At 38.3% G+C, this 18475-nt stretch overlaps 1 protein-coding gene across 2 annotated transcripts; it reads left to right on the top strand.

Annotated features, from left to right (window-relative positions):
• The first annotated feature begins 12511 nt into the window (after positions 1-12511).
• LOC121806781 (phospholipid-transporting ATPase 1-like) lies at positions 12512-18151 on the top strand. 2 transcript variants are annotated; one of them, XM_042206927.1, is made up of 8 exons: positions 12512-12690; positions 12792-14590; positions 14684-14987; positions 15617-16307; positions 16388-16511; positions 16640-16859; positions 17147-17605; positions 17682-18151. In XM_042206927.1, the coding sequence occupies exons 2-8, from the start codon at positions 13084-13086 to the stop codon at positions 17899-17901; spliced, it is 3525 nt and encodes a 1174-aa protein (XP_042062861.1). In that variant the 5' UTR covers positions 12512-12690; positions 12792-13083; the 3' UTR covers positions 17902-18151. The 2 variants fall into 2 exon arrangements, with proteins under 2 accessions (XP_042062861.1, XP_042062860.1); XM_042206926.1 differs by having other exon boundaries at positions 13017-14590.
• Positions 18152-18475: the final 324 nt, after the last annotated feature.

Raw genomic sequence — 18475 nt, forward strand, 5'->3', positions numbered from 1 at the left:
AGCAACGGTGATGACGCAACAGCAGTTTCGTGTTGGGGCAGCAGCGGCTGCGTAAGCGACGTCACAGCAGTGACGACGACGCAGCGGTAGCGATGGAGACGAGCAGCAGCGGCTGCGGGCTCAGTTGGAGTACGAAGACGCAAGATTAGGGTTTCCCTATGCGTGACGCCGTTTTGTCTCGTCTCGTACTTCGCGTTCCAAATTTTGATTAGGGATTCCAAATCCTAGGATTCAATTTGGAAAATAATTCAAGATATAATTTTTAATAAGATTTGAATATATTTTAAGTGGATTGTCTAAATTTAATTTTTAATTAAATTATGGATTAATCGGATATTTATCCTTATTTTATGGAGTTTGATAGATTTGATTCTATCTCGATAAATCCTAGATAAATTTGGATAACAATTAATTTTATTGTCTTATGGATTTATATAGATTTAATTCTACGTGAATAAATCCTAGATAGACTAAGATAAACATTAATTAAGTTTATTCATATCTTGTAGATATTGATAGATTTATATCTATCTAGAACATATCTTAGTAGATTTGGATAATTAAAATCCATGCTTATCTTTATCTTGTGGATATTTATAGAACTAATTCTATTTAGAAAATATCCTAGTAGATTTAGATAATTAAATGTATCTCTATCTTATAGATATTGATAGATTTATATCTATCTAGAATATATCTTAGAAGATTTAGATAATTGTTAATCTAGTATTGTAATTATCTTTTGGATTTAAGATAGATTTAGTTCTATCTAGTTAAATCCTAGTTGAATTAATTAATATTAATTCTAGTTTATCCTAATTTTATGGATATAAATAGATTTATTTCTATTTAGAAAAAATATCCTAGATAAATTTGGACAAAGATAATACAAGATAATCCTAATCTAATTGGATTTTGATAAAGTTAATTTTATCTAGAATAAATCCTAATAGATATGATATATTCTAGTTTCTTATTCTAAATAATCTAAGATTGTTTGAATCTTAGAATGATTGGATTTTATCTTCGTCTTTTGGATTTGGAGAAATTTGTTTTTATCCTGAAATATCCTGGTAAGATTTAGATAATGATAATCCAAGGTCAGTTTTATCTTGAATTTTAGGATTTGATTTTATCCATGTAAAATCTAGAATAATCCTAAGAGGATTTAGATAGATTCCATTGTATCTAGATAAATCCTAAATTAATTTGGATAGTCATTATCCAAATAAATCGTATCAAATCCGAAATTCCTATTTTGGATAAGATAAGAATTAATTATTTAATTAAATCTCCCTAGATTTATTAAATAATTTCAATAATTATCCAGTGTGATTAATTACCATGAAGTAAATGGACTTATCTATTTATTTGGTGTTGATCTGTTTTAAGTGGATTATCTGCCTTATCTGCTTGTGTGATAATTATGCAAAAACCATGTTTAAAATGACTAAGCGATAATTACAACAGTGTGTTGTATATGGTCTCCATAAATTGGTCTATATATGAAGCTGTTTCTAATATTATCGCGACCCACCTTAGTGGGAGCAATAATCCTACGAAATAGCAAGTTCATAAGATTAGACTTCTTTATAGTAGGTTGCTTAAACTAGAAGCTTGTTTCTAATATTATCGCGACCCACCCTAGTGGGAGCCATAATCCTACGAAATTGCAAGTTCGTATGTTTAAGCATATTTATAAATAGCTATGGAATTTTGTTAGTGGCGTACGACCTTCCCTAGAAGGAGTATCAAAACAGAAATAAAATTCCTAGATGCAAATATTTATGGTAAATGCTTAGGCAATATTTGGCGGCCATGCCACCTTAGTGGTCTCTGGACTATCCGTCGGTATTGTGACCTGGAAATTGTTGGAATCCAAATTTGTATGACCTCCCTAGAGGCGTACTTATTTTGGTTTTCACGGTTGCGAGATACATAAATTGTTTTGTGGTTGTTTGCGATTATGTATTAAGCATAGTATGTGATAAATAGTTTTATTTCTTCTCAGCCAAATTCTTAATAATGTCTGCGAACCTTAAAGAAATCAAACTCGAAGGCCAAAATTATGTAGACTGGAAATATTAAATGGATAAGATTCTCATTGCTGAAAACATAAAGTTTGTACTCACCAATTCATGTCCTCCATTTCCTTGACAAAATTCTACAAAGAAAGTTTAAGAATGCATTTTATGCGTGCACTTGACAAGTTCTTTGAGATAGAAGGTCAAACTACTTTCTTTTAAGTAGTAAGACACGTCTTGGTTTATATTGATGAAAGAGGGATATTCAATGAGGACGTTGTCCAGATTCTGTTGAAACATCCAAAAGAGTTAGAATATTTTGAAGAATCTTCTGATTCAGTTACTCAAATAGTTTCTATACTCAGTTCATCGCCAAATGTAATAAGAAGTGAGTACAAGAAGGTTGTTACTGAAAAGTTGGAAACCTTCAGCATTGTATTCACTTTATTACTTTTGGAGGAAGATAACATGATAGTTGACGAATTCATTAAGGCTGCGCTGCATCTTTCCTATGTCTTAGTTCAATCGAACAGAAGACTAGCAATGGAAAGAGGGAAGAGCTGAATTGTCGTCAATGTCTGCTAAAAGCAAGAAAGACAAGAAAAATTTGGTGAAAAGGCAAAGAGAAGATGTATTGTAAGTCGGATTGACCTCTTCTAAAGAAGGACAATGACTTAGATAACAACGCAACTTCTAAAGGAGTGATCTTAATCAAGTTGGGCAGTTGTTGCAGTGGGAGCTATTTATTTATGCTCACTTTATTGTTTTGTTTTGATGTTAGAGATTTTGTTTTATTGGTACAGTCTTGTTTAGAATGAATTTATATTCAGTTTCTAAACTAATTTATGATTCTACGATGTTCAATTTCATTTTATAATGCTTGCATTATTGAGAAATGTGGATCGCATATCTATCATAATACCATAGAAAACAAATTATACATCATAGTATCTAAACAATGTAATTGCAAAAAGATTGAGTTTAACACCACAGTTCAACTTCTTAAACAATGAATGATAAAGTATTTATGGTACTTAATCATAAGGCCAAGAAAGTACTTAGTAATTGTTCAAACTGATTTTGTCTAACTCAAGTGACTATCGAGATTTTAACAGCTTACTTGTTAAATAGCTTGAAAGTCAGGTAAGTCTGGTTGATGCACAATAAGTTAGAATCTTTTGGTGGTTCAAGGGATTCAGAATACTTATAGAGATGCAACATAGAAAGACTAGTAAGTCTCAATGGTTTACACCATAGGAGACGAGCAAATGAGTTAAGATCAGTAGCGGGAGTTAAATCCTAGTTGACTACTCCAAGCATTCTTCTAAAGAATGGGATAGTCATATAAGAGGATATCGAAGTCTCTCGAAGACAAGTTCGATAAGTGAACAGTTTTACTCAATAACACCTTATCATTGATGGGATATACGTTGGAAACAACGAGTTATACCTTAAAGAAACTACCATAACATCAGTACATTCTACAACACACGAGTTGTGGACTAGAGGTAAGTTTAGTCCAGCACATCTCAAGGTGTAGAGTTATTCCAAGACATGTTTTGGAAAAGGTATCCAAGTAATTGGAGTTGTGTACTGAGGTATGTTTTAAGGTTGTCCCAAATGATAGAAAAGATACAGGTTCTATAATCTTCACGGCAAGATATGTGTTTGTTTACACGAATACTAGATTCTTTGATGAAGATTATGAGGAGAACTACAAGCCTAACAAATATGATAATTCTCAAGATAATGAGAATATCTATTTTCCAGCTTAACCAAGAAGTCATACCATTAGAAACTTATGCACTAAGAAAATCAACGTTTGTACCTAAGATTGTAAGAGTCGTGTCGTAGTGGGAGCGTTCTTTGCGAACATAATAAGTTCATGGGTCTAAAAGAGTCTTAAGACTCAGTCTTAGATCAACTTGAACTTAATCCCTGTAACTACAAGGACGCAATGACTTATTCAGATAATCATTCTTGATAAGATGATAGATTCTGAATAACAATCTTAAATAGACAAGAATGTTTGCAAGACTTGCGATACAACCCATAGACTATTTCAGTCAGTGGGAGCTAGTGGACCTGCAAGTGTAAGCATGGATCTCAAAAGGCTAGAATAATGGCAAAGGGTTATACCCAGAGGGAATTATAATCTCGCCTGCCATTTTTTTCCTAAGTCGATCTGTATATTGTCTATTGTAGCCTACCTAAATTAGGATGTATGTACTATGATTGTCAAGATAGTTTTCTTTAAGTAGAAGTCTTGAGGAGATCATCTGCATGGAACATCTTAATGATTATGTAATACAGGGCAAGAAAGTTGAAAGTGCACTATATTTGGTATTCTTGGTACTCTGCGATGATAACACCTATAAAAGTTGATAAACAACTGAGAGGGTTATCTAGCGTAGGAAACTGGTCGTCTACCGAGTTTAAGGATGATGGATTTAAGATAATCTAGTTACATTCTAAGCATCTGTGTCATTAGATTGCTAGAAAAAGAATGTATGTTTTCTTAAAGAATCCTACATCTACACAATACTTAGACACTTTAGCATTGAAAATTCCAAGAAAAAGTTTTTCTTTTTCTAGACGGAATTATTTTGTCTCTAGTCCAGTGTTTTTCGACATTGAATGAGATCAAGAAGAATATGAAAAGTCCCATAATTGGAAGTCTCATATATGCTATGATGTGTATTAAGTTAGATATTAGCTTTGCAGTTGGCATAGAAGCATGATATCATTTTAACCATGGCCAAGGACATTGGATTGGGTAAAGAATATACTATAGTACTTGAAGAAGACTAAACGGTATGCTCTAGTTTACCAGACATCCATGTTATGTCCTTTAGGTTACATCGACTTGATTTTATAATTGATTGATGATCGAGTTATCCTCTGACTATGTGTTAACGTTAGGAGTTGAAAACTGAGTCATGAAGGAGTGTGATTACATCACAGACTCTATCATGAAAATTACAAGTGTGGTTTCATCAGAAACTACTAAGGTAGTTGTTAATCTCAGTAACTTCCTAATAGCTTTGACCGTGAATCCGAGTATGTCAATGAGTATTATATTTTGTTATGATTACTCTAGCCAAATGTCTAACTCGAGGGAAACACGATCTGATAAAGCTAAACAATCACATAGAGATGAAGTATGAAATTAATTAAGGATTAAGTGCGCAGCAAGACGTTATGGTTTCCAAGATATCATCAGAGAACAACCTGGCAGAACTTTTCACAAAAAGCCTATATGGCAACATGTTTTACACATGAGGTGAAAAGTACGGTAGTTCAATGTATCATGGCCCGAGACCTGCTTAGAGTATAAGTGGGAGAGTTTTCGCAGTGGGTATACTCGAAAGCATGATTTTGATTATAAGTGGGAGATTGTTAGAATTGGTATACTGAAAAGCATATTTCGAGCATGTTGCACGGATAGAATTGCTTGTATACAATAAACTCTACAATACACTTTTATCCCAAGGCGAGAAGAAGTAATTTTGTCGCATTGATGTTTGCTTGTGCATTTATAAGATGTATCTCAAACATTTAAATGTATAAGAAGCAAATAAGCCTAATTCTTCTGCATAGTAGACTGGTCGTGAACGACGTTCACAGAAGGTGACGCAGTCGGTCCTTTGTAGAAGAGAAATAGAATTTCACAACCTAGATAGGCTTTGGCTACCTATCGTGAAAGGTTGCAGTGTCAGTCCGCATGTTTCCTTACCTTAGGAAATAAACGACACTGGTGTGGTATAGCACTGAAGGATCTAACAGTTGAGATAAGTCTTTCTTGCTATTTACTGAAAGACGAGGTCTCGGTGATTGTTATTTCTTAATCATTGTTGATATAACATTGAGCATACGATATTGATTATGCACTACTTTGATTTATCAAATGGTGCGGATTTTTCGCAATCCAAGAATCCTGATATCTTGGGTAGTGGTGATTAATGTCTAGAGGTGCTAGTATTGTTATTGCAATGAATCGTGTGCTGGGTGAGTCCAGTTTGATAATATCCTCAAGAGGTGTTCGAAAAAGGTTTTATTATTCAGAAACCCGGCCGGTTGGAATTTATTCCAGAATAATAAATAAAGATTTTGAACTAGACAACTCTTGGAAAAAAGATATTAATTAATTAAAGTCAAATAGCAGCTTAAATTAATTAATGGATATTTATATCTTAAACACGGGAAATAATAAATTAAAGAGGTAAAGCCCGGATTACTCGTAATTTGGGATTGGACGGGCAGTCAATATTATTATACTATAGTGGATGATAATAATATTCTGTTTGGATTTAAATTAAATTGGGGCTCAATTTAATTAGTAAAAGTCCAACAGGTTTGGCCCAAGTCCAACCTCCATGGATCTCTAATCTGGCCCATTATAACTCAATATAAAAGGAGATTATAAAGGAGATTATTAGAGAATTAATCATTAATTTTCGTGCTCCCCTGTGGGAGTGGACGAAAAATCGGTTTTTGAGAAAACTGATATTCTGTCTTCTTTCTAATCAAGCCCTTTTCGATTCTGATAAGCTTTGCCCACCCAAAGGTCAGATTCTGAGTCCGGGATACAGATTAGAAGATTCGTGGTTGAGTACGAAGAACATCACGTGGAGAAGGCGTAAGCAATCGTCGATTCTTTGGAGAATCAGATCGGTAATTCTAAACCGTAGGAATTCATGTTTTAGGTTTAATTCCTTTTACATGAATTATGTGCATTCTTGGATGCAATTCTGTGTTTAACATGTAGTTAATTAATCCCATAATCGGTCAAATAGATCCGTAGATCTGATTTATTTGTGAATGCATGACTTCCGCTGTGCAAGGGGCTCCAAACCCCAGCATCCACCTCGATACCCATTGTCGAACTTCCACCCACGAGCAACGATGTCTTTCAAGGCGATAACAAGTGTCTCCTCCTTCTGATTATTCCAGCTTCTCCACGTGCAGTCATCTTTCCTCTTCCTGGTCCGTCCCAAGTGAACGTCGATCACTACAAAATAGTATCATACGACCGATAACCACATTCTCATATGACATGTTTGGCCCAGCTAATACAAATATATATGTGAGGTCGATTTGAAGCTAAAACCGCAAAATATATATATATATATATATATATAAACTAACAATGACCTAAACATGCCGTACGCATGATATTGTTCTGCGTTTCTGTATTTAAATCTAGTTTTACATAGATTAAAACCATATATATATATATATATATATATATATATATATATATGTGTGTGTGTGTGTGTGTGTGTGTGTGTGTGTGTGCAGACACGTCAATTTCATGCTAAAACAGGAGCATCTTGCTCTAATACAAATATATTTGAGAAGTCGAATTGAAGCTAAAACAACGGTGCATACATTGTTGACTAAGGTAAGGATCCTGCAAACTGAATTGGGATCTCTTCATCTCCATTGACATTGGCTCCAAACAGAAACATGAATAGAGGAAATAAATATCAACATTCCAATACAAACATACCACAATAGATCAATAACATAACAAATTTTAAACACAACGTTAAAGCAGCTCGAAATGCTAACAGCATTTAGCCGGAGGCTACATACCGGCGCCGGAGTGTTTGCCATTCCTCCTGAAAAGAGATGGAGCATATATATTGATCATGTTCAACATGATACAAAGTTTTAAGAAACGTGACAACCAACGGTTTTGTGAAAAATATCAACAATCTAGTTAGACGACAAAGTGAAAGGAGTAGTAATTGTCTGATTCAAAGCTGTCACCGCCCGCACTTCCTAAGGATAGAAAGTGTTGTTGGTCGCGATCGCGGGAGGATAAAATAAGCGGGAATGAAAGGGGAAAGTGATAAGGAGATGAGAATACTTGAACATTTAATGGCAAAAACATGACTTGGAATATATAAATGTACTGTTTGATTACTATAAAGTCATAGCATTATGAGGCCACTACGTATACTTGCAGCTTACACGATAGGCATAGCATAATCCTAAAATAAAATTAATAGTTTAAGCTCTCAGACTACTTTTTCTTGCAATTACAATGTAATGAGGATTAAAGTTTACTTGGCATTTAACTAGGATACCTTGAGGGTTGATTCAATTATGTATAAAAAATTTGATTTCGATTTTCATTGCTATTTTTATTTTATACTCTCTCATGTTTCAATTAATTATCTTATATAAATCAATAAATATTTTAAGAAATTATTTAACTTTAGTAAGAAAAATAAGAAAAAAAGTTAATACACTATGAATCTTATTGAATTTATATTATTGAAAGTGGATCAAACGAAAATAACAAGATACAAGAAAATATAATGGTTTGCGATTTAAAGTTTCGTTTACTTTTTTTCCATTTTAGGTAGGTGGATCCACTATTCAACTAACTTATTACACTGACTTTCTATTATATAAAAGGGGTTACACATTCTATTAACTCATTTTTTAATTTTTTTAAAGTTATATTTTTTTTAAAAATGCATGTGGAGTGGAGTCAAAATGAAACAATGAACGACTGAAGGAGAAAGTAATCAATAACTATTGCAAAAGAATTAAAGTGGTATTAATATCTATTTAATTGATCAAACTTGAAAAGGGACTAACCTATTTAAATCTGGCAGTAACTAATCAATTTATCTGTAGTAATTTCAGTTGAATCAATTCTAAGAGCATCCGCAATGGGCGGACGATGGCAAGCCCGATGGCGCGCATCGTCCGCGCCATCCATCGTCCGCACCCATTGCGGGTGCGTGCTATAGGGCGCGGACGATAGTCGCGCCCTATACTTCGGTCGCGGAGGATAGCGCGGACGATGGCCATCGTCCGCGCCATCGTCCGCCCCATTGCGGCTGTCGCGGACGATGGTCATCGTCCGCGCCATCGTCCGCCCCATTGTGGAGGTCGCAGAAGATCGACGCGGACGATGGCACGCGGTTTTGATTTTCTATTTAAATCTCGTTTCTCATTCAGTTGTGCATACGAACATATCGACTATCTCTTTACATATTCTCTCTCTACATCCAACCAAAATGAATCTCGGCGACGACACCAATAGTTCTAGTTCGTCTGAATCCGGTGGTTCGCTTGACGAAGCATTAGATGCAGCTGTTGAAGAGGCCATGGCGGCATGCTATGCGCAAATGCAGCGCGAGAAGGAGGCGGCGGCAGCGGCGGCTGAGCAAGTCCATTGGCCTATTCGACATAGGTCGTATGTACGACGCGACCACCAGGAAGCTCACAGACGTCTGGTTGAAGACTATTTTGCCGATCAACCGCGATGGGGCCAGACTGTTTTCCGCCGCCGGTTTAGAATGTCGAGGTACATTTTTCTCAGCATTGTTCGTACATTGTCTTTACGTGATGAATACTTCACTCATGAGCAAGTCCATTGGCCTATTCGACATAGGTCGTATGTCCGACGCGACCACCAGGAAGCATCACCAACTGGAATGAAGACGACCGTGCATCTAGCTCTTCCGGCACATCGACCGACACACCCGATAGAGGGTTACCGTTAGGCTTCGAAGAGGTTCTATCTAGACAGGCCTCAATGCGCAACCAACAGGAGCATGCGCAGCACATGAGTGACATGATTGAAGAAGTGTGGGCTCGTAACCGCCTTCGCTGAGTTTGCGTGTTTTTTAATTCGCATTGTAATGTATTATTTTTATTAAATGAAATAAAGTTTATGAAATTCATATTTTAATGTATATTTTTTTTAAAAATTCGTATGGATTTTGTAAATATTAAAAAAATGATGACGTGGCGTGCTATAGGGCGCGCCTTAGGGCGTCCCACTGCAGGTGGGGAGGTAGGAGGATAAAACTGTTGACGTGGCGCGCCATAGGGCGCGCCTTAGGGCGCGCCTTAGGGCGCCCCATTGCTAATGCCCTAATAATATTGCATAATCAAAGTAGTAGTATGAGATTGATTAAGAGCATCTCCAATGGCGGACGTCCAGTCGGACGTGCGCGACGGGCGACCGGGACGTCCGCCATTGTGGCAGGGGAGGTCGGATACGGACGTCCCGTGAGGAAGTCGGGTGTCCTCGGACGTCGGCGCGACGGGCGGGCGGACGTCCGCCATTGTGGCGTGGGTCGGACGTCCGGGACGTCCCGGACGTCCGATTTTTTAATTTTTTAAATTTTTTTTAAACTCTATATATACGGCTCGTTGAATTTTATTTCATTCGCACCACTTGTGTTAACAAGTTTCTCTCTCTACATCTCTAATTTCAAGTATATCTAGAATGTCTAGTGACAGTGATAGCGAGAATGAATTGGAGGTCGCTGTGGAAGGTGCGATAGATAGGCTGCTACAGCAGAGGGCGCAGCGGCGGCAGCAGGCTGCGGTATCTCAGCCGATCCATCGTCGAACTACAGTACCCCGTGACCACATTGCTGCACATATTCGGTTGTATGCAGACTACTTCGCTCCGCAACCGCGTTTTGGTGAAGCCTTATTCCGGCGACGCTTTAGGATGCATCGTCCGCTGTTTCTGCACATCGTGGGTGCTTTAGAGAGAAGATACCTGTATTTTAGGATCAGGGATGATGCAGCTGGCAAACCCGGACTCACGCCCTTGCAGAAGTGCACTGTCACAATCAGACAACTGGCGTACGGAGGCGCGGCGACATGTTCGACGAGTACCTCCACATTGGCGAGTCGACAGCCGTCGAGTGTCTGCAGAATTTTTGCGAGGGCGTGAGAGCGATATTCGGTGAGCGGTATCTTCGGAGTCCGAGCCCCGAAGACTGCCAGAGCCTGATAGATATGCATGGGTCGGTGCACGGGTTCCCTGGGATGTTGGGCAGCATAGATTGTATGCATTGGGAGTGGAAGAACTGCCCCGCCGCCTGGAAGTAGGGCTGGCAATTTTCGACACGACACGATAATCTGACACGAATCCGCACGAAATTATTGGGTTGGGGTCAAGTCTTATTGGATTCGTGTCCTTATCGGGTTGACCCATTAAGAACCCGATAATTTCGGGTTGGGTTCGGGTCGGATGCGGGTCGGATACGGGTAACCCATTAAGAAATAATATTATTATTTTTATTATTATTTAAAAAAATATATATTACTTTAATTTTTTAATTTCTTATAAATTAGGTTTAAATAGTATAAAACGAATTTTAATTATGTAAATTAGGTTAAAAATTAAGGTTTAATCGTGTAATATTAGGTTTTAATTGTGTAATATCAGGTTCGGGTTGTTATCTTGTCGTGTCAACCCATATTATATCGTGTCGATAACGGGTTCGTGTCGGGTGCGGGTCGTGTTCAGATTTGAAGGTAGCAGGTCGGGTTCGTGTTTGGATTTACAGTTTCCTTAGGGTCATTATCAGGTTGACCCGATAACGACCCAATCCGCACGATTTGTCAGCCCTACCTGGAAGGGGATGTACACTACTGGCTTCAAAGCTAAGCATCCCACGATGATCCTAGAAGCTGTAGCTGACTACCGGCTGTGGATATGGCATGCTTATTTTGGAGTAGCCGGGTCGAACAACGACATCAACGTTCTCCAGTCGTCGCCCCTGTTCAATGCTCAGTGCGCGGGCGTTGGTCCCGCCATCAGTTTTGTCGCCAACGGCAACCAACACAATATGTGATACTATTTGGCGGATGGGATATACCCAAACTGGCCCGTCTTTGTGAAGACAATCAAGCATCCGCTCGGACAAAAGAAGTCATACTTTGCGAGCCGTCAGGAAGCAGCGCGCAAGGATGTGGAGCGGGCATTTAGTGTGCTCCAGAGTCGATGGGCGGTAGTCAAGGGTCCTGCATGGCAGTGGTATATTCCCAACATCGGCGATGTCATGTACGCATGTATCATAATGCACAACATGATTGTCGAAAATGAAGGTGCGGAACTGACTCAGTGGACCAATGAAGATGATACGGGTGCAGGTCCAAGTCACGGCGTGGCCACCGCGAATGTGAATATGGGGGTACCTCATGGAGAGGTCGAGCGGATGCGTGCATTTGCCGACATGCGGCAAACAGATGCCCATGTTCGACTTCAGAACGATATTATCGAAGAGGTTTGGACGCGGAAGGGTTGACGTTGATGTTAGTACTTTTTTTGTTTTATTACTATGTAATTTTTTTTTCAAATCATGTATGCTTTTTTATAAATGAAGTTATTAATTTTTCCCGTTCGTATTCGTGTTGAAATTTTATTTCCGTAAACGTAAATTGTTTTATTTATGAATTTGTGATTTTTTTTTTTGCGGGAAGTCCTAGTGGGAAGGGCGATGGGAAGGGCGGATTGTGAAGGGGATGTCCTAGTGACGTGGCAGTGGGATGGGAAGTCCTAGTGACGTGGCGGGAGGTATTTTTGGGATGTCCTAGTGGATGTCCGAGTGGGATATCCGCCCAGTGGAGATGCTCTAATGCAAAAGCAATTGAATTTGGATTGTATATATATGAATATGAATATGATCCCATTTCCAGATCCTTGCAACCTTCGCCCCTTTTTGTATATTTTAATAGAATAATAATGCTGCAATTGACCGCGACGACAATGCCGACGATGCATAAATTCCCAATCACATCTCACCAACACTTGCGCCGCCCTCATCCAATTTCTGCTTCTCTTCTTCTGTTCTATGCGATCGCTCCGTTTCTCTCTAAATCTCTCACACCAGAAGTAAGTTCTTCTACCCTCACTTGATTACCGTGATTCTCTTTTGAATTTCAGAGCGGATTTCATTTTGATTGTGATTACGCTTTTTCTGTTTGCATTTCAAGTCGCTCAATTGCTGAATGTGAGGTAGTTACTCAGCTATAATTATGTAATTGCTCTTAATTTGTGATTTTGGGGGAGATCAGCGCCTGATTTGTGCGTGAATTTTGGTATTGATTGATATGTTCGGTGATCAGAGCTGCGAGTTGCGTAAATATTGGGGATTTTGATTGTGAGGGGATGAATCGTGGCATTATGATAGTTGTTGATTCTTTGCTTCTGCATCACAGGTAACGAGGGGAATTGGTATTATTCTGACTCTTGTAGTTTGAGGTCGATTCCTGCTAGTTTTCTGGGATGGATTACCATTCCCAGATTGAGATTAATGAGAATTCCCCTCAATTTTCCAACCGGAGTTCATCAGCCCTTTCCGTTCAGCCAAGGGCGTCTGGTGGTCACTCTCTCAGGGAGGTTAGCTTCAGTGAGCGAGGAGGACCGACATCAGTGCGTCATGGCTCGAGGGGTGCTGAGTCTGAAGGGTTTAGTGCATCTTATAAGGAGATACGTGATGATGATGCGAGGTTAATCTATATAAATGACCCTGAGAAAACAAATGACAAGTTTGAGTTTGCTGGGAACTCTATCAGGACTGGGAAATACTCTGCCTTGACATTCTTGCCGCGAAATCTGTTTGAGCAGTTCCACAGGGTTGCGTACATATACTTTCTTGTGATTGCTATTCTCAATCAGCTCCCCCAGCTGGCTGTTTTTGGTAGGGGGGCTTCAATTATGCCATTAGCCTTCGTGTTGCTTGTCACGGCAGTTAAGGATGCGTATGAGGATTATAGGCGGCATCGGTCAGATAAGATTGAGAACAAACGATTGGCTTGGGTTTTGGTGGATGAAAGTTTTCAACTGGTAAGGTGGAAGGATATACGAGTCGGTGAGATCATTAGAGTTTGCGTGGATGAAACTCTTCCTTGTGATATGGTGCTTCTCTCCACTAGTGACAGCACCGGAGTTGCTTATGTGCAGACTACCAATTTGGATGGTGAATCGAATTTGAAAACACGGTATGCCAAGCAAGAAACACAAATGAAAAATCTAGAGAATGAGAGGATTAGTGGATTGATCAAGTGTGAGAAACCAAACCGTAACATTTATGGTTTCCAGGCAAATATGGAGATTGATGGAAAGCATATTTCTCTTGGACCTTCTAACATCATTCTACGCGGTTGTGAGCTGAAGAACACTGAATGGACAATTGGAGTGGCAGTTTTTGCAGGCAGAGAGACCAAGGCAATGCTCAATAATTCTGGAGCTCCATCCAAGAGAAGCCGTCTTGAAACATCTATGAATCGCGAGATCATTTTCCTTTCAATTTTCCTCTGTGCACTGTGTGCAATAGTCTCTGTTCTTCATGGAATTTGGTTGAGACACCACAAGGGTGAATTGGATCTAATGCAATTCTATAGGAAAAAGGACTATTCGGAGGCTGAAGAAGATGATTATAATTATTATGGATGGGGCATGGAGGTATTCTTTGTGTTCCTCATGTCAGTTATCGTGTTCCAAATTATGATTCCTATATCATTGTACATATCCATGGAGCTTGTTCGCGTTGGTCAGGCCTTTTTTATGATTCGAGATAATATGATGTATGATGAAGCCTCTAGCTCAAGATTTCAGTGTAGGGCGTTGAATATAAATGAAGATCTGGGACAAATCAAATATGTCTTTTCAGATAAAACTGGTACTCTTACTGAAAACAAGATGGAGTTTCAGTGTGCAAGTATTGGGGGCATTGACTACAGTAGTGGGAACGGTAGTGTTGAGGATAGTCAAACTGGAAATCTGGGTCGAGGTACTGCAACTGAAATCTCTCTAATTTCTTCCTCTCATTAGCTTACAGTAGTCTCCACCTGCAAGACCATTGTTATATCTTATTTGGTGACAGGTGGTGAACAGGTTTTGAGGCCCAAGATGAAGGTAAAGGTAGACCCAGAGCTTCTCAACACATCAAAAAGAAAGCACACCAACGAAGGGAGACATGTGCATGATTTTTTCTTGGCATTGGCTGCGTGCAACACTATTGTGCCTTTAACTATTGAGACTCCAGATCCTGCCGTGAAGCTGATAGATTATCAGGGGGAATCTCCTGATGAGCAGGCATTAGTGTATGCTGCTGCAGCTTATGGTTTTATGCTTGTTGAACGAACCTCAGGCCACATAGTTATCGACGTACAGGGGGAAAGACAAAGGTAAGTTATATTTATTTTGCTCACACATTATAACCTCATGATTTAAGTGGACTTACTAACTCATTTCTGTAGCTGGACATATTTAGTTAGATTATTGAAATGTATATATGTTTGAAAATGGGATTCCTATCCGATTGCATAACTGGTACGAATATCCTTGATAAATAATCCATGAAAAAAGTTTGAAGAGAGAAATTATGCATGAACAAAAAGTATTATCGGATTCATTTGTGTAACGGTGTACAATGAAAATTTCAGCTAAAAGAGTAAAACTAGTTCTATGTATTCTTGCTATTATAATTACCTCATAAGTTTGAAGAGAGAAATTATGCATGAACAAAAAGTATTATCGGATTCATTTGTGTAACGGTGTACAATGAAAATTTCAGCTAAAAGAGTAAAACTAGTTCTATGTATTCTTGCTATTATAATTACCTCATAAGTCTCTTGTGGTGGGCTTTAACTAGCTTATTAAACCCTATAGTTTTGCTTTTATTATTACCTCATATTTCTTACTTTTCCACTTTGTTTTAGTTGGTTTCCTTTACCTTCTCCTTTTCTTGTTCTTTTTTAATTTCTCCAGCAATTATTTATGCCTTCTCAGATGCACTCGTTAATGGGCAGCGCAGGTTTAACGTCTTGGGTCTGCATGAGTTTGATAGTGACCGGAAGAGGATGTCAGTGATACTAGGATGCCCTGACAAGGCAATAAAGGTTTTTGTAAAAGGTGCTGATACATCCATGTTCAGTGTCATAGACAGATCGCAGAACTTGAATGTGCTAAAGGCAACAGAAACTCATATTCAGACCTACTCATCAAAAGGCTTGCGAACACTTGTCATCGGTGTTCGGGATCTGAGTTCATTAGAATTTGAACAGTGGCAGTCGTCTTATGAAGTGGCAAGCACTGCCTTGATGGGGAGGGCTTCTTTGCTTCGAAAAGTTGCAAACAATGTAGAACATCATCTCGCAATATTAGGTTCTTCTGCAATTGAAGACAAATTACAGCAAGGAGTCCCAGAAGCAATTGAGTCTTTAAGAACAGCAGGTATCAAAGTCTGGGTTCTAACAGGGGACAAGCAAGAAACAGCCATTTCAATTGGCTACTCATCTAAACTTTTAACAAGCATGATGACCCAGATAGTGATAAACAACAACTCTCATGAATCATGTCGGAAGAGCTTAATTGAGGCATTACTAGTGTCTAATAAGCTCGCTGATGCTCCATCTGGAGGCTCTGAAAATAGCAGCCATCAGCTTGGCCTGATTATTGATGGAACAAGCCTTGTTTATATCCTGGACTCGGAACTTGAAGAACAGGTAACCCTCCACAGGTCCCTCTTGCTAACTTCCAGGAACTTACCAACTTATTGTATTAATACATGCCTATTGGTTGGCAGCTTTTTGAATTAGCAAGCAAATGTGATGTTGTACTCTGTTGTCGGGTAGCCCCACTGCAAAAGGCTGGAATAGTTGCTCTGATAAAAAGTAGAACTGATAATATGACCCTTGCCATTGGTGATGGTAAGCATCATTGTATCTATCTTTCATTGTGTAAGGATGAAAGGAAGTATGAAAACAAGAACATAAATCAGTCAACTACATATATCACTTGATTGGGCTGCTGATTATGTCAACTGTTTGACTTTCAGGTGCAAACGATGTTTCAATGATCCAAATGGCTGATGTGGGCATAGGAATCAGTGGACAAGAAGGCCGCCAAGCTGTGATGGCATCAGATTTTGCAATGGGTCAATTTAGATTTTTGGTCCCACTATTATTGGTGCACGGGCATTGGAATTATAATAGGATGAGCTACATGATATTGTACAACTTCTACAGGAATGCAGTTTTTGTCCTTCTCTTATTCTGGTAAGTTTGAGTATTGTTTATGATCAAAGAATAACGACTCGTTTATGTATAAACAAATAGCTAATGATGCAAAATGCCAATGGTACAAAGAAACTTCCATTTTTATTAGTAGCGTTATACATGTTGTTAGTTCTTTGGGAAATTAGATCATTTATGATAAATGAATAACATGCAGTATTATAAGACTAAACTTTTTACACTAGAATAAATTGGATTCTGATGTAGATAGGAAAGTGAAGAAACTTTAGAAAATTTTGCTTATCTACTATCATATGCTTTCCTTCCAGGTATGTGCTCTTCACAAGTTATACACTGACAACTGCCATCACCGATTGGAGCAGTGTGTTGTATTCAGTACTATACACATCAGTACCGACAATAATTGTTGGAGTTCTTGATAAGGATTTAAGTAGAACTTCTCTGCTTAAGCACCCCCAGCTTTATGGTGCTGGGCAAAGGCAAGAAAGTTACAATGGAAAATTATTCTGGGTGACAATGTTGGACATGTTGTGGCAAAGTGTAGCTGTCTTCTTTGTTCCTCTCCTTGCTTATTGGGGAAGCAATGTTGATGGTTCAAGCTTAGGCGATCTTTGGACACTTGGTGTGGTAGTTATGGTGAATATTCATTTGGCTATGGATGTAACTCGGTGGTATTGGATAACACACGCAGCCATCTGGGGATCAATTATTGCGACTTTCCTCTGTGTCATTGCTATTGATATGCTTCCTTTCCTGCCTGGCTACTGGTAAAGAGTGTTCTATCTTCTTATGTTAGTTTAGGGAGTTTCTCCAACAATTAATTCTAGTTGAATGTTTGTGCAGGGCGTTCTTTCATATCGTCAAGACAGAATTGTTCTGGGTATGCTTGTTGTTAATCACGATAGGCGCACTCCTTCCTCGTTTTGCTGTAAAAGTTTTTGTTCAGTATTTCGGACACAACGATATCCAAATAGCAAGAGAAACAGAGAAGTTTGGAAATTCAAGAAGGTACTCACAAACACAAATAGAGATGCACCAAATTTTTGATCTTCCACAGAGATGACTAAAGTGGTTAGCTCTTTTTCCATTATTTCTTGCAAATTTGTGTAAAAAAATGAACAGTTTTTGCTTCTACACGAAATTTTCTCTAGATTTTTTAGTTTGTTACCTTCAAAATGTTGGTAGTAATGAGGGTTGTATTCTTCCACTGAGGCTGTAACTGTGCATTAAATTATGGTTTGCTATTATACACTACAGGAGTTGGTACTTCTCACACAGTAAAATGGATATAAATGCATTCGTACACAACATAATAAAGTTGTCATTTCATTTCAGAATTATGAAAGTATTTCGATGTATACAAAATTGTAAATAAGATGCAAATTATAGCCACTGTGATTTGATTGGAAAACTATCCATACTACTACTATATGTTTCTATTTTCCAATGAATTCTTCTTTTGTTTTAAGAGAAATAAAATGTTCAACAAAAACTTAGTAACTAAGAATCGTATATGGGCAACTTTTCCAAAAGTGAAATGAGTCAGACAAAAGCCTATATTCTGCTACTTGAGCTATGCTCCAGTAATTAGAAGGATAATGAAAGAGAGATTTTGTTAAAGTAGTTAAATATCAATA

The sequence above is a fragment of the Salvia splendens genome, chromosome 6 (genome assembly GCF_004379255.2).
Source record: "Salvia splendens isolate huo1 chromosome 6, SspV2, whole genome shotgun sequence".
NCBI classification, from domain to species: Eukaryota; Viridiplantae; Streptophyta; class Magnoliopsida; order Lamiales; family Lamiaceae; genus Salvia; species Salvia splendens.

Bases quoted from the DNA above. Each gene is read 5' to 3' on its own strand.
- LOC121806781 (XM_042206927.1), top strand. From the start codon at position 13,084: ATGGATTACCATTCCCAGATTGAGATTAATGAGAATTCCCCTCAATTT. The intron at 14,591-14,683 runs GTACTGCAACTG...ATTTGGTGACAG, and splicing joins AACTGGAAATCTGGGTCGAG to GTGGTGAACAGGTTTTGAGG. The intron at 16,512-16,639 runs GTAAGCATCATT...TTTGACTTTCAG, and splicing joins GACCCTTGCCATTGGTGATG to GTGCAAACGATGTTTCAATG.